The 23,252-nt window shown below is 56.5% G+C and overlaps 2 protein-coding genes, 2 long non-coding RNA genes and 1 pseudogene across 7 annotated transcripts; 4 read left to right on the forward strand and 1 right to left on the reverse strand.

The window, feature by feature from the left end:
- Positions 1-23,252, forward strand: part of LOC128782904 (zinc finger protein 271-like) — a 510,341-nt pseudogene that overhangs the window by 240,066 nt on the left and 247,023 nt on the right.
- LOC128782912 (serine/threonine-protein kinase pim-1-like) lies at positions 695-5,419 on the forward strand. Of its 4 annotated transcripts, none has more exons than XM_053933427.1 (7): positions 695-1,854; positions 1,968-2,018; positions 2,223-2,589; positions 3,205-3,381; positions 3,623-3,776; positions 3,970-4,878; positions 5,162-5,419. In XM_053933427.1, exons 1-5 carry the CDS (start codon positions 877-879, stop codon positions 3,727-3,729), a joined length of 1,680 nt encoding a protein of 559 aa, XP_053789402.1. In that variant the 5' UTR covers positions 695-876; the 3' UTR covers positions 3,730-3,776; positions 3,970-4,878; positions 5,162-5,419. The 4 variants fall into 4 exon arrangements, with proteins under 4 accessions (XP_053789402.1, XP_053789404.1, XP_053789401.1 ...); XM_053933429.1 differs by having other exon boundaries at positions 3,623-3,772; positions 4,013-4,878; XM_053933426.1 differs by having other exon boundaries at positions 4,013-4,878; positions 5,162-5,416.
- LOC128782997 (uncharacterized) lies at positions 6,966-8,203 on the reverse strand. The gene is made up of 2 exons (XR_008428946.1): positions 7,935-8,203; positions 6,966-7,341 (listed from the first exon to the last, which is right to left on the reverse strand). It is a non-coding gene; the product is annotated as an uncharacterized LOC128782997 (long non-coding RNA).
- LOC128782944 (olfactory receptor 14A16-like) lies at positions 13,130-14,257 on the forward strand. The gene has a single exon (XM_053933512.1). It carries the CDS (start codon positions 13,231-13,233, stop codon positions 14,200-14,202), a length of 972 nt encoding a protein of 323 aa, XP_053789487.1. The 5' UTR covers positions 13,130-13,230; the 3' UTR covers positions 14,203-14,257.
- Positions 16,562-21,552, forward strand: LOC128783000 (uncharacterized). Its single transcript, XR_008428949.1, has 2 exons — positions 16,562-16,712; positions 21,315-21,552. It is a non-coding gene; the product is annotated as an uncharacterized LOC128783000 (long non-coding RNA).

A 23,252-nucleotide genomic window follows, 5' to 3' on the forward strand; every position in this document is an offset into this window, starting at 1 on the left:
AATTACTCAGAGCTATCATTTGATTCCTTTTAAAACATGCCTAATTAGATGCTATTCTCTCTTCTTTATCAAATACCCCTTTTTTTCTTGAGACTGTGTCTCTTTTTAGACAAGTCTCCATTTCCAGCATGAAGTGTCACAACAACTCGAAGACAGAATTATAACACACCAAGTGCTCACACTGCAAGGATCACAGTGACTTCAGTGACAAAGTTAATCATTCTTTTTCCTCAATCTCATGCGGGATAAGGACAATAATTCCGTTGTCCATGGAGCTGGCACCTTTTTAATTCCAGAATAATGCCCCCGAGGTCCTTTGCTTGTCCATTGGGACAAACAGAGAGATTTGGTCTGGCAGGATGTGTAAAACAGTATCCTGTAATATCTACTTGTTCTCACACAGAGCACTTGGCTGCAGGGACACATTCCCATTGTTCCTGCCCAGCTTTCAGGATTCAAACAGTGCTGTCTTTCCCAGGAGCTGTTCCTTCAGCTGCCTCGGGAGGGCCTTTTGGCCTCTGGACCCACACTCTGGTTCCATTCTTAGCACTGCTGGACCCAAACCCTTTATCTCCACCAACAGCAGTGATTTGAGGTGGATCTCTTTTCCCCCAATTGTTTTAAAAACTGACAATATCAATAATTGTGCTACCCTGTCATGGGTTTGAACAATCCAATGTTGTTCACTATTGTTTAACCAATTTCCTTCAGTTTCTCCTTGATAATCTGCATCAGTTCCTCCTCCCATGACATGAGCACTTTGCAAGGCCAAGCTCCAGTGAGCAGTTATGGAACCAAAGTGTCCTGGAGGAATCTGGATTCCTGTTCCTGTACTGTTAACTCTCATTTGCTTCTGATTTATCCTAACTAATTCCAATGCATGAAGGTCCAGCCCTGCAGCCTCTGGGCTGGCCCTGCCAGGGCCATCACAGCCAGAACAATTTCCCAGGCAGTCCAAGTCTCACTGTCCATGGCTCAGGGGCTCACTGGGCAGGCTCAGGGGCTGCCCCCGGGGAGCGCGGGGCTGGGCGCGGGGGCGAGCGGGCAACGGACAAACGGACACGGGGACAAACGGCCCCGGAGCTTCAGTTGCTTCAGTTGCAGCGGCAGCAGCGGCAGCAGCGGCAGCAGCAGCAAAAGCAGCGAAAGCAGCGACTTTGTGGAGTCCCTCTTGCTCCTCCTCTCCCTCTCCCGCTGTCCCGCAGCCTCTCCCGCTCTCCCGTTCCCGCTGTCCCCTCCCCTCCCAGTCTCTCTCTCCCCATGCCCGGCCGGGCCATGCCCCCGGCCCGCCCCCGGCCCCGGGCGGGGCTGTCCCGTCCCCGGCCCCGTCCCCGTCCCCGTCCCCGGCCGTCCCGCCGCGGTCTCTCCCCCGCCCGGCTCTGGCCGTGCTGGCGCTGGCGCTGCTGGGCGGGCATCAGTGCCTGGGGCTGGGGCGGCATCGCCGCCCTTTGGCTCCGCCTGGCCCGAGCCCGGCCCCGGCCCCGACGTGGGCTCCAGTCCCGGCCCCGGCCCCGGCTCCTCCCGGGCCCCGCGGAGGACACAGGCGGCGCGGCCGCTGCCGCCGCCTCCGCTGCGGCTTCCCCGGCCCGAGCTCCGCCGCTCGGCAGCGCGGCCGCCGGCCCCGAGCCGCCGCTGTCCCGTTGCCAGCAGAGAACGCCTGGGGATGGCCGGCCCGGGGCGCTCGGGGGGCGCTCGGGGGCCGCTCCTGGCCCCGGGCCGAGCGCTGACAGCCGCGTCCCACCCGCAGGGAAGGCGCAGGAGGCCCTGCAGGAGCGGTACCGGCTGGGTTCGCTGCTGGGCAGCGGCGGCTTCGGCAGCGTCTTCGCGGCCACGCGGCTCTCGGACGGCGCCCCGGTGAGCGGCGGGGCCGGCGGCGGGCGCAGGAGGAGGAGGAGCAGGAGGAGGAGGAGGATGGGGTTGGGCTAGGCGGGGGGCGAGCTGAACCCACTGCTCTCCCTTGCTCGCAGGTGGCCATCAAAAGGGTGCCGCGGGATCGCATCCGGCACTGGGGCGAGCTGGTGAGTGAACGGGGCCAGCGGCAGAAGCCGGGCCGTGCCGGGCGGGGATGAGCCGGGGCCCGGCAGGGTGGGAGCTGCCGGGAGCCCTGCAGGGAGAGCGGGCGTGGGCTGAGCGGGGCATGCAGAGCATCCCGGGCTGGCTGAGGGCTTCCCCAGCCCCGGCACGGCCTCAGCCCCACTGACGGCATCGCGCTCCTCCCGCAGCCCGACGGCACCAGCGCACCCCTGGAGATCGTGCTGCTGGCCAAGGTGGCCTCTGGCTGCGCTGGTGTCATTCAGCTCCTGGAGTGGCTCGAGCTCCCCGACAGCTTCTTGCTGGTGCTGGAGCGCCCGGAGCGGTGCCAGGACCTGTCGGGTTTCCTGGCGGAGCGGAGGTTCCTGCCGGAGGAGGAGGCGCGGGGGCTGTTCCGCCAGGTGCTGGAGGCCGTGCGGCACTGCACCAGCTGCGGGGTCCTGCACAGGGACATCAAGCCCCAGAACATCCTGCTCGACCTGGCCACCGGGCAGCTGAAACTGATCGACTTTGGCTGTGGCGCCTTCCTCCAAGACACAGCCTACACCCAGTTTGCAGGTGAGCCCTGCCAGGGGATGCTCCTGGGCATCTCATGGCCCAGCCGGGGTGTAGCACCGGGGCTCCCCCTGTTGCAGCTGGGATGGGATTAATGCTGGAGCCAGGTTGATTTGGGTGGGGGTGTGAGGGGGTCCAGCTCCCAGCCCTGCTGACAGCCCTGAGCACCCACTGTGCCCTGGGCTGGGGCTGGAGCTGGGGCAGCCAGCCTGACAAAAACACCCATGGGGGTAGCAGAGAGGGGGGTCTGACCCCGTGCCCTGGACAGTTTGGTGTGCAGGCAACGATGGGCTTGGACTGCTCTGCTCCCCTTGTTGGCCTTGGCTTGTTAACATTTTTGGGGGGCTGTGCAGGCAGGGAGTAGAGCGGGTTTCTCCACCACTGGATGAGTTTTTCTTTTGTGTATCATGGTTGGGCCTTCCCAGGGTTTCTGCTGCCCTCTTTCAGCACCAGTGGCTTCTTTTCCAGCCCTGAGTCTGTACACAAGTCCCAGGTGCTGGCGAGAGGGCAGCGGTCACCCCGTGTGCCACTGGGGCAGCCCCCGCATGCCCAGGGGTGCTGGGGCCAGGCTCTGGGAGCAGCAGCATCCCCCTGCTGAACTCTGTCTGTGTTCCACAGGAACCCTGTCCTACAGCCCACCAGAGTGGATCCACCACCATCGCTACCACGGCGAGGCAGCGACCATCTGGTCCCTGGGCCTCCTGCTGTGCCACCTGGTCATGGGCAAGCACCCGTTCAGGAGGGGCCAGGAGATCATCTGGGGGCGGATCTTGTTCCCACGACGGCTGTCTCAAGGTGGATCCTCATCTCTGGCCACGGGGGCAATACCAGTGCTGGGAGACAGCAGCAGCTCGTGGGCATCCCGCTCTGGCAGCTGCTGAGGAGGTGGCACAAGTCCTGCTCTCCTGCTCTCCTCCAAACAGAGAATCCATGGGGAGGTTTAGGCCCAGCTCTGGGCACACCCAGCATGGCCTGGGCATGGGAACAGGGGGGCAACTTCTCCAACTGACTGGTGATTCCTGGTTTCTCTCCCCAGAGTGCCAGGATGTCATTAAGAGGTGTTTGTCCATGCAGCCCTTGGAGAGGCCATCCTTAGAAGAGCTTTTCCACGATCCTTGGGTGCAGGGTGTTCCTCTGCCCTAGAGGATGGGAGAGATCCACGTGCACAGTTGGATCCAGGGGCCTGGCAGGTATCAGCTCCACACATCTCTTGGCAATCAGTGGCAAAGCCAACCAGACAGGTTTTGTGCTGCCTGTAGCTCTGAGCAGGGGTCAGCAGAAGGGAACACGCAGCTCTTGGGCTGGAGCTGAGCTGGACACCTGCTGTGGCAAGCACTGGTGGCCACCATCCCCCGGGTTTTTCTTGTCCGGGTTCCCTGACAGCTGGGGCCCTGGGCAGAACCCTGACAGCCTGGTCTGGCCCCAGGGAAGGAGAAGGAGCCCCTGGAGAAGCTGCACCAGGTGGGGCTGCTGCTGCTGGAGACACCAAGGACAACCTCAAGGATGACAATCTCTTCCTGGGCCTGGCCAGCTGAAGATGATGGACTTGGATTCTGGCACCTTCTCCAAAGCCAGGCTCCACAGGGAATTTGCAGATGAGTCCACACGCAGGGGGATGCTCCCAGATTTTGGGCATTGTTCAGCCTGGCTGGGAGCCAAAGGTTCCCCCTTTGCTGGGGCGGATGCAGCTGATCCTTCAGTCGGCTGCCAGGCTGCTTTTGGCAGGGCTGGGGGCATGGGCTGGGGTGGGTACGAAATGGGAGTGGGCTCCTGGCCCTGCCAACAGCCCCCAGCACCCACCATGCCCCGGGCTGGGGCTGGGGCTGGGGCAGCCAGCCCGACACAAACCAACCCCCATGGTGGGAGCAGAGGTGGGACTCCAGAACCTGTGCAGGGGCTGCTTTGCTTTGCAGGCAAGGAAGGGCTTGGGCTGTTCCACTGCCCCTGTTTGCTTTGAGATCACTGTTATTTTGGGGGGCAGTGCAGGGGGAAGGGAGAAAGCCTGGGCTTCCCTCACCCAGGGGTGGGTTTTTCCCTGGCATGCAGGGGTTGGGCCTTCCTCAAGCCCCTGACAGAGAGAAGATTTTTGTCCTTTTTTCTTGTTCCCCTTTTTGTCTCTAATCTATTTTCAATCATTTGTTGTGTGTTTTTCTAGAGGAAGCGTTCCAGGTGGGGTCCAGTGTGGATGGGGAAGTGCTTGGGAGCAGCTGTGGCGTGGATGGGCCGTGCCCTTGGAGAAGGCTGAGGACATCGTTTGGGACCAGCTTTTCTTCCAGCGGTGGATGGCGTCAGGTGGGTCCCGTCTGCTTGGCATGGTGGGATCAGAGCTTTGGGGAGATGGCAGCGAGCACAGGAGCATCCTGCTCCGGGCAGCTGCTGAGGGCTGGATGTGCCGTGGCTGGCTGCAGGCTGGGCACATGTCCTGCCCTCCTGCTCTGCTGCCAAAGGCAGCAGTGATGGGCAGCTCTGGGCACCGCTCTGGGCACGGCCAGCATGGCCTGGGCACCGCGGGCGGCTGGGACAAGGGGACAGGAGCCTTCAGCTGACGGGCGCTTTCTGCTTTCTCTCCTTGCAGCCGGGCTCTGCGGGTGCTGAGGCTGCTCTGGGCTCTGCCAGGGCTCTGCTGGAGCTCAGCACCGGGCCAGAATCAGCCAAAGAAGAAATGGTGTGCCCTGCAGCACAGCCTTGCTTGAGCATTTCAGCAACATAGCTCAAGTCTGCAGAGTGTACACCTCCAAGGGAAAACATGCCACCACCCAAAAAATAAACTTGTTCAATAGCTTCTGAAATGAAATCAATCTGGGATGACCCCAAATGACATTTTGCAGCTTGCTCAAGCTGTAGCTCAGCCCTTCTCTGAGCAGTTCTCTCTCCCACCTGCCTTTTACTTCCCAACTGCTCCCTCTTTTCCCCCAGTGAGTTCCCAGCCCATGGCAGTCTCCATCACACTGCTGCCTTCCTTGGTGCCCCTCACCACGTGGAAGGCTGAGCCCCAGGCTTAGGGACTCATCCTGTCACTGGCTGAGGAGCAGCAATGTCTCAGAGATCCAGTGGGATTTTAGTGTCCTTCAGAGCTGCTCTCCAGCCCTCAGCTCTCCTCACTGCTGAGCTCCCACTCCTTTTTCCTCGTCCTTGCAGCAGGATGAGCTCTGTGAATCCCCCTTGAGCCTCCCCACTCTTCCCAGCCCACGCACCCACCTCAGTTAGGCTGAAGCTGCAGCTTCTCTGTCTCCTCTGGCACACCAGTCCAGTCCCCTGTGCGGGGAGCCCCAGCCCCAGAGCACAGCACTCAGCAGTGCAGTCCGGGCTGGAGCAGCTGCCCTGCAGCCCTGGCTTGGCTCTTGGTGGCAAGGGAATGCTCCCTGTTTGCAGCTGTCCCTGCAGGATGGCCCCAGGGCAGAGCCCAGCCGGGCTCCCACTGCAGCCCCTGAGGCTTGGGGCAGACAGTGGTGCCAGAGCTGAGGTTCACGGGGAGCACCCGCAGCTGTGGCTTGCAGTCAGTGTTGGCAAATGTTGTGTTCTCATCTCCTGCAGCCTGTGGGGAAAGCAACCTGTGCTGCCAGGCCTGTGTGTGCCAGGCCTGTGTGTGCCAGGGGCTCTTGGATGTCTCTGTACCCATGGACAGAAGGCTCTGTGTGTGCCAGGGGCTCTTGGATGTCTCTGTACCCATGGACAGAAGGCTCTGTGTGTGCCAGGGGCTCTTGGATGTCTCTGTACCCATGGACAGAAGGCCCTGTCTGTGCCAGGGTTTCCATAATGTCTCTGTATCCATGGGTATGGAATAGCATGGACAGTGACAGTGTCAGTCACGTTGCTTGCACGCTCCTTCCTTTGCATACAAGACACATCCATGCACACCCCCATGCACAGATACATTAAAAGGACAGGGAGGGAGAGAGATTTCCCACAGAGCTCTAACTTTGGCATAACTCACCTTTTAGCCGGTGGCCAGGGGATTTTTTCCCAGCTCTGTGTGAGAAGGTGTCCAGGAGCTGAAGGAGCAGCATTTAGAAGCAGTTTCAGGATTTCTAGGCAGGCAGTGGAGCTGACAACCATCCACGTAACTCACTGTATTCATCGGGATGTGCTGCTGGTTCTTTGGGAATATGGCCCAGTGGAGACACGAGACTTGGAAAAATCCCAGCTCTCTGTGGATTTGTGCCAAGGGGGAGCAGCAGAAACACTTTGTGCCTGCTCTGGGGACACAAGGCCCAAGGAGCTGCGGTGGCAGAGGGTGAGCTGGGCTGGTGGCAGGTGAAGTCCTGGTTCATGACATCCCAGAGAGGAACAGGACAAAGCTCCAAGCGCCCCCAACCCCACTGATGAAGTCTTTGTGATGCTGCACATCCTACAGGAAAAGCTGCTGTCACACAATGCACTGAGATTTGTAAGTTTGATTTTCAATACTTTAGGTCCAAGTTTCAAACTGCAATATCTTTGCCCTCAAGACACCGTTGTGCACAATCCATCTCTCATCCTCCTATTGCTTCAACTCCACTAAAAAAAAATCTCAATACTGGAAACAAAACCCAAAATCTTTAAAAAAACGGATGCTGAGGTCAGTCCGTAAGAAGGATCCAGGCCATCAGAACATGCACAAAGTAAATGAGTTCTCCTTTTAAAAAGATCAGTTACCTCTTAATCCAAAGTTACAGAAGATCTTCACTACACATTTGTTTCTTGTTTTTCTCTTTCATATTTTTCTCATTTTTTCCTTTCTTTTTTTCTTTTTTCTTTTTGAGCAGATAACACATCCTGAAAAAGAAATGTACAGCAATATGAGATACATTTCTGATAAACAATGAAAGTATTTACTCCTCTGTTTACTTTTCTCTGGATACCCTGATGTAAAAAATCTAGCAGATATGAGCAGGGGTGTGAAGTGTTTGCTTTGCACTAATCTGGAGTTCAGCACTGCTGACATCCTGATCCAGCCAAGAGTTGCAGAACTCTTTTGCACATCTGGAGCCATGTGTTTGCAGGCACAGCACCTGCAGTGCTGACACACCCGTGCACGTGAATAACTCTGTTACTCCCTCCAGAATTTGGGCTGTGCCCCAGAACGAGGTGCTCCAGCCCTTTGCTCCTGGTTCCCGTGGGGAGCAGCTCCCTTCCCTCTGGCTGAGCTGCTCAGGCAGAGCCCGGCAGCTCCTGGCCCTGCAGGGCTGAGGCTTTTCCCCGTTGCTGGGTACAGACTGATGGAGCAGCACTGCTGAACACGGGCACACAGAGGGACCAGCAGCAGCTGCCTTTGGCCACCTGAGGCTCCAAGGCCCAAACTCGGAGCAGACAGGGCTGGAAGAGACTCGCAGGCTCCCTGCTGGCTCTGCTGCCCCCCTTGTGCCCACCTGGGAGCCCCCAGGGCCAGCAGGGACTTGAGATGGCAGCCCTGGGCTCCTGGAGGTTGTGCAAGAAACGCAGCTGGGGACTCCCTGTCCATGGGCAGCTTCCAGATGGAAAAGGCTGCTGTGCCCAGGCAGCTCCAAGGGCAGAGAAAGGAGGGTCTCGACCACGGGATCTGTGCCAGTCCCACAGTCCTGGGCAGCAGCCACAGAGCCCTGGGGGAGCAGAGGGCACAGCAAGAGGGACAAAAGCAGGCATGGGACAGTTGTGACACTCCGGGGACCTCATGGAACCAGAGGAGACCATTGTAAACCTCCCATGGAACCAAGGGCCCAGGGTGACACTGTGCAACCCAGAGTGTCACGGAGGAGCCATTGTGACACTGTGGGTCCCCATGGAACCAAGGGAACGTGGGACAGACGGTTGCCTGAAGTTTTAGCTTTCATATTTTCCAGATTCTGCACCGCATCAGTCTGTAACTCTGAACTTCATAAAGAGTGTCAGCAAGTTCTCTTCACAGTGCAGTCAGACAAAACAATCCTTTTCCAGCCCGAGAACCAAGGACACCGCTGCATCTTCAGGCCCAAAAAGTGAAAACAACAGCGAGTTGAGGAGAGCAGACTGGGAGGGTGGGACTGCACAACGTGAAGGTGTAATTGGACAATTAACCCCAATATGGAAATGAACCAAAACTTATAAAAGTGTGCAAACGTGTGACCTGTCGTCCATCCTGGGTGTACCCTCAGCCAGGCCCTTGGACTGCCCAAGGTGGATCCTTGGAAGGCCTTTCCAGTAAATCCCTCCTTTATTCCTGTCACACTGTCCAGCCTCTGCTCTAGGTGGCCTCTCAAGGCATCAAGGCCTGGCTGGCTGGGCCACCTGGGGGCCACCTGACAGGTCCAGCTGACCTTGGCATGTCAAGGGCTGCTGCTTGTCAGCCCCTGGGGCACTGGGGCTCTGTGCTCTCCTTCCTGTGGAAAGAACTGTCCTTCTCCTCCAGGTGCCCACGGCCAAAATATGGATTCCTCCTCTTATTTTGCTTCTATGCAAAGATTGTTCCCAATGAAATCTGCCAGGACAGACAGGTCTGGCTGGCTTGGCCACCCGGGGGCCACCTCTCATCTGCCTTTGAGACACTGGGACCCTGTGCTTTTCTTTCTTATGGGAAAAAAGCACCTTCCACATCCAGGCACCCATGGCCAAAGTTGGGAATCCGCCTCCAGGATTCCCTATATCCAAGGATTTCTCCCAGATGAAAGCTTCCAGGAGAGACAAGTCTGGCTGGCCTTGGTTTCCAAAGAGCTGATTCTTATCTGCCTTTGAAACACTGGGGCTTTGTGCTTTCCTTTCTGATGAAAAGAACTCTTCTTCCTGCCCAGGTGCCCATGGCCAAAACTGAGATTCCACCTCCAAAACTCTGTACATCCAAGGATTCCTCCCAGATGAAAGGTGCCAGGAAAGACAGGTCTGACTCTCTTGGCCTATGGTGACCACCTCTCATCTTCTTCCAAAACACCTGGGTTTTGTGCTTTTCTTTCCTATGGGAAAAACCATCCATCTCAACCAGATGCCCATGGCCAAAGTTGGGAATGTTCCTCCAGAATTCCCTAGATCCAAGGATTTCTCAGTGACAAAACCTGCCAGGACAGACAGGTCTGGCTGGCTCAGCCTCTCAGGAGCCACCTCTCTCCTCTTCTGCCCCTGAAACACTTGGGCTCTGTGCTTTCCTTCCTATGGAAAAGAACCATCCTTCTTACCAATGCAGAAATGGCCGAAAGTGGGGTTCCACCTCCCCTGTTCCCTATATCCAAGGGTTGCTTTCAGGCAAAAGCTACCAGGACAGAGAGGTCTGGCTGCCTTAGGCCTCTGGTGGCCACCTTTCATCTGCCCCTCAAACACCGGTGTTCCTTGATTTCCTTCCTATGGAAGTAAACTGCCCTTCTCCTTCAGGTGTCCATGTCTGAAATTGGGATTCCACCTCTAAAATTCCCTATATCCAAGGGTTGTTCCCAGGCAAATTCTGCCAGTACCGTCAAGTCTGGCTGGCCCTGGCCTCTGGTGGCTGCCCCTGCCACACTGGGGCTCGGTTCTTTCCTTCCCATGGAGATCCCTGTGACACTGTGGAGACCTCATGGAACCAAGGGGATCATTGTGGCACCCCTGGAGCCCATGGAACCAAGGGGCCATGGTGACACAGTGGGGCTTCATGGACCCAGAGACCATTCTGACTCTGTGGGGCCTGATGGAACCATGGAGATCATGAGGACCCTTCAGGGCCTCGTGTCACCAAGGGGGCATTGTGACACCTCAGGGCCTCCTGGGAGCAAGGGACCATTGGGACACTGTGGGGCCCCATGGAACCGAGGGAACATGGAACTGGTCTGGCTGGCTTGGCCTCCCAGGGGCCACCTGACAGGTCTGGCTGATGTTGGAATGCCAAGGGCTGCCTCTCATCAGCTCCTGGAGCACTGGGGCTCCATGCTTTCCTTGCTATGGAAAAGAACTGACCCTCTTTTCAGATGCCCATTGCCAAAACGTAAGCTCCCTAAAAAATTTCCTATAGGTAAAGGTATCTCTCAGAAAAATCTGCCAACTCTGGCTGGCCTTGGCCTCTGGTGGTCACCTCTCATCTGCCCCTGAAACAGAGGGGCTCTGTTCCTTCTTTCCGATGGAAAAAAACCCAGCCTTCTTACCAAAGACCATGGCCAAAATAAGAATTTGGCCTCCCAAATTCCGTATATCCAAGGATTGCTCCCAGACAAAAGCTGCCAGGACAGACAGGTCAGGCAGGCCCTGTCCTCTGGTGATATGAGCAGAATGTTTACATTTGCAAACACCTTGGAGAGGGCCCAGAGATCTCCCAGGCTGGGTTTGCAAGCCTCAAGAACCAAACACATATATGGAGGCTGATGTGCCTGGGCTCAGTTGTGAAGGGACTGAGGACAGATCAGGAGTGGCCTGGCAGGGCTTGAAGGGTGGATTCAGAAATGGTGGAGCTTTTCTCCATAGTGTGAAACAGCCAGAGAGAGAAATTATACCAGAAGTGCAGCTGGAGAAGTTCAGACTGGACACAAGAGAAGAGAGGAATTTCCCTCCCAGGGCAGGGCTGTGGTGCAACACGTCCCTAGAAGGAGCCTGGAGCAGCCCAAGGCTTTGTGTGGCCAGGCAGAGGCAGGCAGGAGGCAGAGCTGTCAGCAAAGGAAGGGGCCAGCGAGGTGGGGCAGCCGGGGGATGAGGACAGCCTGCAGGGACAGAGGCGCAGGGCAGGGACACCGTAGGACAGCCTGGGCTGCAGAGGGCACAGGCATGTGCAGCAGCTGCAGGGCCCTGACAGAGCCAACCTGTGCAGCACTTTGGCCATGGCTGCTGGCCCTGGGCCTGAGGCCACCAGGGGACAAGTGACCCTTGCAGCCCTGGGGCCTCATTGCCTCCTTGTCCCTGTTCAGCAGCCTGGCAGGGGCTGCCCCATGGTCCTGCCCTTGGCATTGCACATCCCCACATGCCAGTGCCCATCCCGGGAAGAGCCCTGAGCAATGAGGGAGGGACAGGATCTGCCTTGCCAGGGGCTGGGGCTCAGGCCTTGGCCCTTTGTATTCCTGAAACACATCCAGGTTTGCTCAGCACCAGAGACACCTTTCCCTTGCTTGTCCCCACCTGTCATCACTGCCTCCAGTGTTCTGCTGTACCTGGAACCTGGGGACACTTTCTCACTCGTGTCCCTCACTGGGACCCATTAAAACTTCAAGAAACTTTGGAGTTTGATTCTGACTTCTAATTCTTGAGAAGTTTTTTGAACACTCTCTCAGGGACTGAGTCTGGTGTAAACAACACCAAAGCCCCAGAGGGTCATTAAAGTCCTGGTGCTGTGTCTGTGCTGCTGAGCTGGGCTGGGCTCCTGGCACAAAGACAGGTCCTGCCAAACCAAGCAGAGCTTCAAAAAGACATTTCTCCTGAGGAGCAGCTCCTCTCCCAACCCAGCAGGGCTGAGGGTGCTGCCTGCCAGCACCTGAAGGCAGTGAAGCCAACAGCAGCTCAAAGCAGCTGGAAGGACAGTTCTGAGCTCATTCATGGAAAATCTTCACCACTTCTGACACCGTCAGTCTCTGGCTGCAGGGATCTCCTGAAGCTGACCCAGGACAGGACTGATGTGACTGTAAGGATGGTTCTGCTGCCATTTCTGGTTTGGGGAGGATGTGCTGCAGAGCGGGGCTGCCCTGGGCACTGTCAGAGGGACAGGGCAGGAGGGCTCCTGCTGCCAGAGACAGCTGCAGGGGATGAAGCTGGGCCTGCAGCCAGGGTGGCCCAGGGCTGTCCTGCAGAGCAGCTCCTGCAGCCCTCAGGGCTCTTGGCCAGCCCAGGGGATGTGCCACCTGCCAGGACAGCTCTCAGCCTGCCTGGCAGCTCCCCATGGACTGTGCAGGGGAGAAGTTGGAGGTGGAAGGAGTGACCCCCATCAGGGCAGGTTCCTCCTGCTGTGGAGATGGTGCAGCATGGCCAGGGCTGCTGTCAGCTTTCTCCTAAAGGGAAGGCAAAGGGGCTGTCAGGTTTGTCTGTGTCACTGAGACTCCTGCACTGTCACCCTGGGCATCAGCAGATCTGCCTCAGATCTCCCTCAGAAAGTGCCTCCTCACCCTCCTCTAGCTACGGACAGCAGCAGCAGCACCTTGGCTGCATCTCTGTTTGTCTGTCCTGCCCTTAAGGCCCTGCTGCCAGGGAGATGCCCCTGGGAGTGCCCTGTGCTGGGAGGGGTCTGCAGGGCAGAGCTGAGCCCCAAGGGCAGGGATGGGCTCTGGCAACACTGGCAGGGACAAGGCTTGGATAGAGAGAAACAGCTCCCAGTAAGCACAACTCCAGGGAGCAGAGAGGCAGAGGAACCTTGGCTATCCCTTCCTGTTCAACAACAAAGAAAAAAAAATGAGAGAAGTGATTCGGGAAATTTATTTTGAAATTGGATCTATCAAGATTCCACTTTATTTTTCAGGGATGTTTTAAGTTCAATCAACCTGAAATAAAGGAGGTGAAATAAGCAAAGTGCACCTGTGTGGGGACCAGCAGGTCTGACTGCACTGGGGCACAGGGAGCCCTGTTCTCCCTCTGGGCTCCCCAGTGTTCAGGCTGAGAGCAATGCGGAAGATAAGATCAGGCAGTAACTCAGCAGCAGAAACACCAACTCAAAAAAAAAAAAAAAAAAAAAAAAAAAGAAAGCTTAGTGAAGTTCCCTCACAGGAAGAGAAGTAATTTTAAAAGGATTCCAAATAAAATACATAGGACGGCCTCAAAGAAATTGGCCCTATCTTGTCAATGCCTTTTTTAACATTTCATGACGCCCAGAGTGAAGAAATGTCCAACAGCAGCTCCATCAGCCACTTCCTCCTGCTGGCACTGGCAGAGACGCGGCAGCTGCAGCTCCTGCACTTCTGCCTCTTGCTGGGCATCTCCCTGGCTGCCCTCCTGGGCAACGGCCTCATCATCAGTGCCGTAGCCTGCGGCCACCACCTGCACACGCCCATGTTCTTCTTCCTGCTCAACCTGGCCCTCAGCGACCTGGGCTCCATCTGCACCACTGTCCCCAAAGCCATGCACAATTCCCTCTGGGACACCAGCACCATCTCCTACACAGGATGTGCTGTTCAGCTCTTTTACATTATGTTCTTCATCTCAGCAGAGCTTTCCCTCCTGACCATCATGTGCTACGACCGCTACGTGTCCATCTGCAAACCCCTGCACTACGGGACCCTCCTGGGCAGCAGAGCTTGTGCCCACATGGCAGCAGCTGCCTGGGCCAGTGCCTTTCTCAATGCTCTGCTACACACGGCCAATACATTTTCCCTGCCCCTGTGCCATGGCAATGCTCTGGACCAGTTCTTCTGTGAAATCCCACAGATCCTCAAGCTCTCCTGCTCACACTCCAAATTCAGGAAAGTTGGGCTTATTGTGTTAAGTGCTCTTCTATATTTTGGCTGTTTTGTATTCATTGTTTTCTCCTATGTGCAGATCTTCAGGGCTGTGCTGAGGATCCCCTCTGAGCAGGGACAGCACAAAGCCTTTTCCACCTGCCTCCCTCACCTGGCTGTGGTCTCTCTGTTTGCCAGCACAGGGGCATTTACCTACCTGAAGCCCCCCTCGATGTCCTCCCCATCCCTGGATCTGACCCTGTCAGTTCTGTACTCGGTGGTGCCTCCAGCCCTGAACCCCCTCATCTACAGCCTGAGGAACCAGGAGCTCAAGGCTGCAGTGTGGAGACTGATGACTGGATGGTTTCAGAAACATTAAACTGCTGGCCAATTTCTGCCAATCACTTGTAATAAAAGTCATCTTTGATACTTCTTGTTGGTTTCATTTTGGAGATTTTTTTGTTTTGTTTTTTTAAATATTGTCCACAAGGAAATGTCATTGTTTGTGCCATTTCTCATTTTGTTTCTCTCCACCTTCCCTATGGCCACAGACTGTCCCTGAGGGGCTGCGTTCTCGGTGGCTTTAAAGGAACTCAAGGCTCTCCCAGCAGAGTTTTCTGCAGAGATGCCCTTGTGTTGCCTTCTCTGGAGCTGCAGCAGCAATGTCTGTGTGCAGAGCTGGGGGCAGATCAGTGCTGGCACAGCAGCTGTGCCCAGCAGCAGCAGCAGCACTTGGTGTTGCCAGTGCTGCTCCCGTGGCCCTGCCCCGCTGCCCTGCTGGCCCTGGTGTTGCTGCAGGGCCTGAGTGCTCTCGGGGCCGGGCACAGTCCTGGGGGTGGCAGTGCCGGGGCTGCAGCAGGGACAGGCCATGGGCACTGCTGGGGCAGCGCTGACGCCTCAGGCCAGGGCCTGGGGGTTCCAGGCTCCTTGCCCAGGCTCTCTCAAGAACACGGCCAGGCCAATGCTCATCACAGAAAACCCTCGTCAGCAGCCCCAGGCTGGCCGTGGGCAGGCTGGGGGCAAACAGCACGGCTGGTGCTCTGCAAGGGCCCTGGGGGAGACGGGAAGGAGCAGCAGAGCAGGGGCTGATCCATCCCCAGTGCGCTGCACAGCCCAGGGCAGCGTCCCAGAGCGTCCTCATGGAGCTGCCAACAACATCCCCCCTCTGCAGCCCTGGCCTCTCCCCCAGCTCACACAGGTGCCGCATCCTTGCAGGCACAGACACGGCAGCGCTGGCTCAGGAGCCCCTGTTTGCATTGCACACAGCAGGCGGGAGCACCCCCGTGCTGGTGCTGTGGGGACATGAACCTGAGGCAGCACAAATGCCATCAGCCCCTGGGGCCAGGAAGGGCTGGGGGACGCCAGGGAAACCACTCAGGTTTGTCCTGGCCTCTGCACTCAGCCAGAAAGTTTGTTCCCTTCAGCTGGGACTTTCCTGTCCCACTGAAGACGCTGTTGCTCAGAGCCAGGGCTGCCTGGCAGCCACCCCCAAACTGCCCTGAGCATTTCCTTGGCTTCACCTTTGCTTTCTTTCCTCTTCCTAATACAAATTTCTTCCTCTTGCCCAGCCCTGTTCCCTCCCCTGCAAACAGCCCATCCCTGTTTGCCCTTTCCTCTCTGGCCCCACTCCCCATTGCAGTTCCTGACTTGGCACCATGGGAACGTCCCTTGGGGAGCAGGATCATCCCACAAGTGCTGCAGGAATTGTCTGCAGGCTCCTGCAGTGCCTGGTGCTGCTCCCTTGCCAGAGGCAGCCCAGGCCAGGGGGGCACATCTGGGCTGCTGTGTCTGCCTGTGGGGCTCCCTGTTCTGGGCAAGGACCTGGAGCTGCAGAGGCTCTGCAGGACTGACAGGATGGGCTTTGGGGCTCTGAGGAGAAGCTGAGGGACCTGGGCTGCTGCAGCTTCTGAAGAGGAGGCCCAGGGCTCCTCCTGCAACTGCTCCAAGGCTGGTTTCAGAGAATCCCAGAATCAGCAAGGCTGGAAAAGACCTTGGAGATCATCAAGTCCAGCCTGTGCCCTGACACCGCCTTGTCTCCCCTGATCCTCCTCTTCTCCAGGATCAACAACCCCAGCTCCCTCAGCCGCTCCTCACTGGACTTGTGCTCCAGACCCCCCACCAGCCTTGTTGTCCTTCTCTGGACACGCCCCAGCCCCTCCATGTCCTCCCTAAATTTGGGGGGCCAGAACTGGACACAGCACTCGAGGTGCTGCCCAACCAGTGCCCAGCACAGGGGAAGAATCCCTGCCCTGCTCCTGCTGGCCACACCATTCCTGATCCAGGCCAGGAGCCACTGGCCTTCTTGGCCACCTGGGCACACGGCTGGCTCATGTCCAGCCTGCTGTCCATCAGTCCCTGCAGGTCCCTTTCTGCCTGGCTGCTCTCCAGCCCCTCTGTCCCCAGCCTGGAGCGCTGCAGGGGTTGTTGTGGCCAAAGTGCAGGACCCGGCACTTGGACTTGTTCAACCTGACCTTGTTGGATTTGGGCCCTGGATCCAGCCTGTCCTGGGCCCTGTGCAGAGCCCTCCTGCCCTCCAGCAGATCAACACTCACACCCAGCTTGGTGTCACCACGGTTCCATGAGGCCCCAGAGTGTCCCAATGGTCTCCATGATTCCATGAGGCCTCTCAGGATCGCAATGTCCCTTTGGTTCCATGGGACCCCTTGGTGTCACAAAGTCCCTTGGATCCTTGGGCCCTACAGTGTCACAATGTCACCGTGGTCCCCCAAGGCCCTGCAGTGTCACAGTGGATCCTTGGTTCCATGAGGTCTGGCAGGGCAGCAATGCTCTCCTTGGTTCCCGCTGTCTCCCATGCCCCCACTGTCAGGCTATAGAAGGACACCTGGCCGATGAAGGGGAGTGGGAGTGGGTACCTGCTCGAGGAGGGAGGTAATAATAAAAATTCCTCCCAATCCCCCCTCCCAAGCCAGGTGCCACTTCAGATTAGGTATGATCCCCTGGAACTGGAGAGTCAGCCAGATAGTTTAGAAGAAAATTATCTGTCCAGCGAGCCTCCCAGTTATGATTCATCTGTGAGACAGATCACCACCTCTGACATCAAAAAGGAAAGAACGGTAATCGTGGTGGGTGACTCCCTTCTGAGGGGAACAGAGGGCCCTGTATGTTGACCAGACCCACCCCACAGAGAGGTCTGCTGCCTCCCTGGGGCCCGGGTACGGGATATCACTGAGACACTGCCTGGGCTGATTCAGCCCTCTGATTATTACCCACTGCTGATACTCCAGGCTGGCAGTGATGAGATTGAAAAGAGGCGTGTCAGGGCAATTAAAAGGGACTTTAGGGCATTGGGTCAGGTGGTTAATAGGACAGGGGCACAGACAGTCTTTTCCTCAGTCCCTTTGGAGTCTGAGAAAAACGGTGAAAGCAATAGGAGAGCTCACATTATCAACGAGTGGCTCAAGGGTTGGTGTCATCAGCAGAATTTCATATTCTTTAATCATGGGGCAACTTTTACAGCACCTGGCCTGATTGGACCAGACGGGCTCAATCTTTCTGTTAAGGATAGAAGAATTTTCGCTCATGAAGTGGCAGAACTTGTTGAGAGAGCTTTAAACTAGGTCTGAAGGTGGAGGGAGATGCATCTGACCTGTCTGGAAGCAGGCCCAAGGGTGGTAAGCCTGAGTTAGGGGTGAAATCAGCAGCCCAGCTGAGGTGCATGTACACCAATACACGCAGCATGGGTAACAGACAAGAAGAGCTGGAGGCCATGGTCCAACAGCAGAGCTATGATGTAATTGCCATCACAGAAACGTGGACTCACATAGCTGGAGTGCTGCACTGGATGGCTGCAAGCTCTTCAGGGAGATGGGAAAGGGAGAAGAGGTGGAGGGGTGGCCCTTTATATTAGGGAGGGTTTTGGCACCATAGATATTGAAACGTATGAAGATGAAATTGAATGTCTACGGGTGAGAATTAAGGGGAAGGCCAACAAGGCTGACATCCTACTGGGAGTCTGTTATCGTCCACCCAACCAGGAAGAAGAGGTGGACAACTCATTCTATAAGCAGCTAGAGAATGTTTCTGGATCATCTCCATTTCTCAGTGCAAAATTTCTCAGTGAGAAATTTCTCCATTTCTCAGGGCGACCTGAGAAGGGAGGGGGGAATGCACCAGCACAGGGCCCATGGAACCATGGAGACACTGAGGGGACTCGTGGGATCATGGAGACCATTGGGACGCTATGAGGCCCCATGGAATAAGCAAAGCATTGGGACACTGTGAGGCCTCATGGAACCAGTGAGACCATTGTGACCCTGGGGGTCCCCACGGAACCAAGAGGACCATTGTGACACTGTGGGGCCTTGTGGGACCAAGAGGCCTTTGTGACACTGCAGGGCTGCATGGAACCCAAGGTCCATGGTGCGGGGCCTCGTGTCATCAGTGGTCCATTGTGACACTGTGGAGCCAAAGGAGATCATTGTGACACTGCAGGGCTGCATGGAAGCAAAGGCCCATTGGGACATTGCGGGGCCTGGTGTCATCAGTGGTCCATTGTGACACTGGGCAACCAAAGGAGACCTTTGTGACCCTGCAGGGCTTCATGAAACCAAGGGGCCATGGTGACATAGAGGAATCCCATCAAACCAAGGGTTCATTTTGACAGTGCAGGGCTGCATGGAACCAAAGCCCCAGGGTGACACAGAGGGACCTTGTGTCATCAGTGGTCCATTGTGACACTGTAGAGCCAAAGGAGACCATTGTGACACCGCAAACCACTAGGGTCCAAAAGTCCATTGTGACATTGTGGGCCTCATGGAACAGAGGAATCACGTGACACTGTGGGGCCTGGGGAACCACAGAGACCATTGTGACACTGTGGGGGGCCCACGGAACCAAGGGAACACGGAACAGGTCTGGCTGGTTTGGCCTCCCAGGGGCCACCTGACTGGTCCAGCTGACCTTGGCATGCTGAGGGGCTCTTCTCATCTGTTATTGAAACACTGGGGCTCTGGGATTTTCTTCCTATGGAAAAGAACTGTCCTTCTCCTCCAGGCACCCTTGGCCAAAATTGGGATTTCTCCTCCAAATTTCTTTATATCTTGGCATGGTTCTCATGGGAATATTGCCAGGACAAGTCTGTCTGGCAATGGTTTCATGAAGGTCACTTTCCATCTGTCCCTAAAACATTTGGGGTCTGTGCTTTTCTTTTTTATGGAAAAGAACTGTCCTGCTTCTCAAGGTGCCCATGGCCAAGACTGGCTTCCAACTCCAAAATTCCCAATCTCCAAACACTGCTCCCAGACAAAATCTGCCATTCCTGACAAGTCTGGCTGGCCTTGGCCTAGTGAGGCTCTCGCCTGCTTTCCAAACACTGGGGCTCTGGGCTTTCCTTCCTATGGAAAAGAACCATCCTCCTCATCAAGGAGCCCATGGCCAGAATTGGGATTTTACCTCCAACATTGCCTGTTGTGACAGACTGGAGGAGATTGTTGGCTGGAAACATTTCCTGTGTGGGGAGGAAGGGGCGGGTCCAGCCTTGCCCTGCCCTGGAACCCCAGCCCTGCCCTGCCCTGGAACCCCAATCCCCCCAGAGCCTCTATCCCAGCCCAGCAGTGGCTGCCAGTGCCTGGCACAGCACAGGCAATGCTCCACAGCCACCTCTGGAGCCCCAGCCCAGCTCCTGAGTGACCAAATGACCCCAAGTCCCACCTGGGGGAAGGGCCCAGGAAGACCAAGGGGTATTTAAGGCTGAGCACAAGGCAAGCACACATCTTGACCCTACCTCCTCTTGGATTTTCCATCTGAACACCACTGGAATCCAGGAGCTGGTGGCTCTGTGTGTGCTTCTCTAAAAGTGTTTTTGCCTTCCTTTCTTTCTGTCTACTACTTCCATCCACTTGGAAATGTTGATTAACTTAAAATGAACAGGCTTAGAAATTGTGAAGTTGAATGGGCCAAGTTAATGCTTTGAGAAGTGCTTTTTCTTCATTGAATGTCATATTAAACCTTTTGCCAAAGTTGCTCTGATTTTCTGAAGTTCCCAGTAAAGGCTGTTTTGTTGTTTGGAGCTCCTGAGAATCCCTTGTTGGTATTTCTCCAGTGTATCCAACTCAGAGGACACAAACTATTGTAATTCTTTTAAATGTCTCCTTGAGAGAATTGTCTGGGGGATGGGGGTCAGGGCTTGTGTGTCCTGCTTGGCACAGCCCAGGCAGGGCTTTCACAGCCCCATCCCACACTCCATTTCCCAGCTGGAGCCGCTGCTGCCTCTGAGTTCTGCTGCCCCAGCCCCAGGGACGCTCTCCTTGTCTGCCCATTCCCCCACGGTCTCTGGGCAGGGATGGCCTCAGTGGGGGCTGCTGACATCCTCAGCACCTTGGAGGCTGCTGCTGGATTTTACTGCTCCAGAGGCTTCTTCAGCCTTCAGCTCTTCTGTTCAGGAATTCATTGCCCCAGGGCTCATTAATGTTCAGAACACCTTAACAAGCCAAGCCTCTGGGAATAATTTGATTTACGATTTGAAATCTTTTGTGGTTAATTAGGCAGATTTCAGAACTGTATTCAAAGTGAATGTATTAAATTTACAGATAGAGAGAAAATGTTTTTTCAGGTGCTGTATAGGGGTTTATTTTTCCTGTTTATACATTGATATGTGCAATCCCCAATGGACACTGAAACCAAGAACCTCCTCATGCAGTTGGAATAGATATGAAAATCAAGACCCTTCATGGCTGACAATCAATCAGACTCTGTCCCTACCCCCACCCCACCATTGCCCCCATCCAAGCCCTGGCACTCAGAGCAGCCTTGTGCAAATCTGAGCTCCCTCCAGCCCAGGCTGCACCTGCAGCTTTCAGCTCCTTGGCTCCAACTCCCACCTGCTTTCCCTGGAGAAGGAGCTGCCCCAGACACAGAGGGATGTTCATTTCTTGTCAGCCAACAAAGCCAAGGGAAGGCACAGCTCCGTCAAATGCAAAAGTCATTCCTCTGCTGGCTATTAAATCCACTTTGCACAGCAGACAGTCTCAGAGCAATGGAAAACACCTTCTGTGCCCAGCACAGATCGCAATGTCCCCCCAAACCCTCCCTGCCCCGATTCTGCCCAGATTTGCTCTTTGCACACACGAGTCACAGGCTGAAGTCAGGAGCTCCCTCCATGGCCAGAGGGAGGAAAAGAGGAAAAGTGGATGAAGAGCTCTCCTGTGCAGAGCCAAGGTCCAAGTGCCCCTGCAGTGGGAACCACAACTCATCAGGTTTGTGTCTTTGGGCTCAGGGCCTGGTGACGCTCAGAGGCACAGAAAGGTTTCTTGCCAACAAACACAAGTTGAACATTGGAACAGTTTAATAACCATCCCAGCCCTTCCCTCAGCTCTCTGTGATGTCCCAGCAGCATCTGACATGTCCCCCATCCACAAGGGAATTCTGTACAGGAACAGTTTTAGACAAAGACATAAGAAAAGTCAATTCTGTGATAGATATAAACACAATTAGGATGTTGTCTAATGTGATATTTATTTGAACTTCTGAAAGACTGGGCCACTCCCTGAAGCTCAAAGCATGAAGCCAGTCAGTTGAGAGGCCCTTGAATGAGCAGAAAGCATCTGGAGGAGCAACAGGAAGCACATAGGAGAACAGGAGCAACAGGAAGGACATAGATCCAGCTGACACAGTGAAGAGATGTCCACATGCATGGTCATTTAAAAAGGAGAGCTGGAAACATCTGAAGGAAGAGGAAGATGATATAATAAACAGAATATTGGTGACTCAAGTAGAGGGGAAGATCAGTATTTCTTCTCCTTCTCCCATCAGTACACTTCCAGGAAATTCCTGTTCCTGGTGGGAAAATATTGCCATTTCTTAAAAGTACTCAAGTAAATCAGAAAATAAAAATGTCCATGTATAATATGAAATATACAAGTATTAACACCTGTGCCCCTTTGCAGGCAGACATCAGCTGTGTGGCCATGAACAGGCAGTGCCACTTGTGCCCTGAGGTGCCCAGCTGGGATTGGATCTCTCAGAGAGGAGCTGAGGGAGAGCAGAGCACCTTGCAAGCTGCAGGTCCCTGCCAGCCCCGCAGGGCTCCTGTGCCATCAACATCTGCTCTGCTCCAGGCTGAAACAGGGCCCAGCACGGTGCCGGGATCATCAGAGAGCTGAGGTGTGTGCTGGAATTCCATGCCCTCCCCATGGCGCAGCAGCCCTGCATTTCCCTGCTCCAGCCTTGGTCTCCAGCACAGCCATGGAGGCTCTTTGGGCTCCTGAGTGTTCCTGCAGCCCCCAAGGGCAGCTGAGCTCTGCCTTTGGCACAGTCAGCCCTGGCCAGCGCAGGCCACGCTCAGCAATTCCTTGTCTGTGCCCGGCCTTGCTGCCAGCCCCGGCAGCGGCTGCGTGGCCCCTTGGTGGCCCTGTGCTGGCCCAGCCATGGTGCCACAGCCCCTGTGCAGGCCCAGCCCAGGACAGGAGCATTGCGGCTGGGAACGGCCCCTGTGCCGTGGTGCCCACGGCAGCCTTGGGGCTCTGTGCCCCATGGCCTCCCTGCTGGGCAGCCTCTGCCAGCTCCTGCCCAGCCCGTGGCACCTGTGGGGCTGCACAGACAGCCCTGCCCCGGGCTCTGCCGGCCTCTGGGCCAGCAGAGAGGCCGGCCAGGACTGGCCATGGCCGGGAACAGGCCCTGAGCCCCGCAGCAGGATGGAGCTGGGCCACAGCCAAACTCAGCCCAGGCCAAAGCTGGGCTCAGCAGCCAGGGCTGCCAAGGGCTGGGGACAGAGGCTGGCGCTGACAAATGTCCTGGGCCCCCTCCCTGCTGTGTCCATGCCCCCAGGGGCACAGAGCAGCCTCCTCTCTGGGGCACTTGCCTGTTTTCAATGCCTTGCACAGGCGCTGGCCCTGCCCCACAAGGCCTGGGCTGAGTCCTGCCCCTGCACGCTCAGCCAGGCTGAGATGGACACTGCTGGTTTCTGGGCCAGGCTCTCGGAGCCCAGCCCAGCTCCCTGCAAGCTCTGCCAGCTGCCCTGAGCTCTGTGCAGCACCAAGGGCCTCTCCCCAGCACAGCCCAGCCGGCTCTGGCCCCACAGCTCTGCTCAGGCCAGGCTGCTCTGGCCACTGGCCCCACGGCCTCAGCCCCTGCCAAGGGCACAGCAGCAGCTGCAGCTCAGCCAGGACTCAGCCCCAGCCATGGGGGAAGGGGCTTGCCCAAGGCACAAGGAGGCTCCCTGGCTGCCCTGCTCCCCTCGGCCTCAGCTGCTGAGAGCTCTGCAGCCCCTGCTGCCATCCCATCTGCCCAGGCCAGCACAAGAGCCCCGGCCTTGGGGCCCTCCAGAGCTGCTCCTGCTCCAGGCCCAGGGCCCATCCCAGAGCTGGGGCAGCCACAAAGCTCTGCCCATTTCTGCTCATTGCTGCTCTGATGGGGATGGATCCTCAGCCACTTGGAGGTTGCTGATGAATTTTCCTACTCCAGAGGCCTCTT

This window comes from Vidua chalybeata (genome assembly GCF_026979565.1).
Source record: "Vidua chalybeata isolate OUT-0048 chromosome W unlocalized genomic scaffold, bVidCha1 merged haplotype SUPER_W_unloc_5, whole genome shotgun sequence".
In the NCBI taxonomy this organism is placed as follows: Eukaryota; Metazoa; Chordata; class Aves; order Passeriformes; family Viduidae; genus Vidua; species Vidua chalybeata.

Bases quoted from the DNA above. Each gene is read 5' to 3' on its own strand.
- LOC128782944 (XM_053933512.1), top strand. From the start codon at position 13,231: ATGCCTTTTTTAACATTTCATGACGCCCAGAGTGAAGAAATGTCCAAC.
- LOC128782912 (XM_053933427.1), top strand. From the start codon at position 877: ATGCATGAAGGTCCAGCCCTGCAGCCTCTGGGCTGGCCCTGCCAGGGC. The intron at 1,855-1,967 runs GTGAGCGGCGGG...CCTTGCTCGCAG, and splicing joins GGCTCTCGGACGGCGCCCCG to GTGGCCATCAAAAGGGTGCC. The intron at 3,382-3,622 runs GTGGATCCTCAT...TTCTCTCCCCAG, and splicing joins CCCACGACGGCTGTCTCAAG to AGTGCCAGGATGTCATTAAG.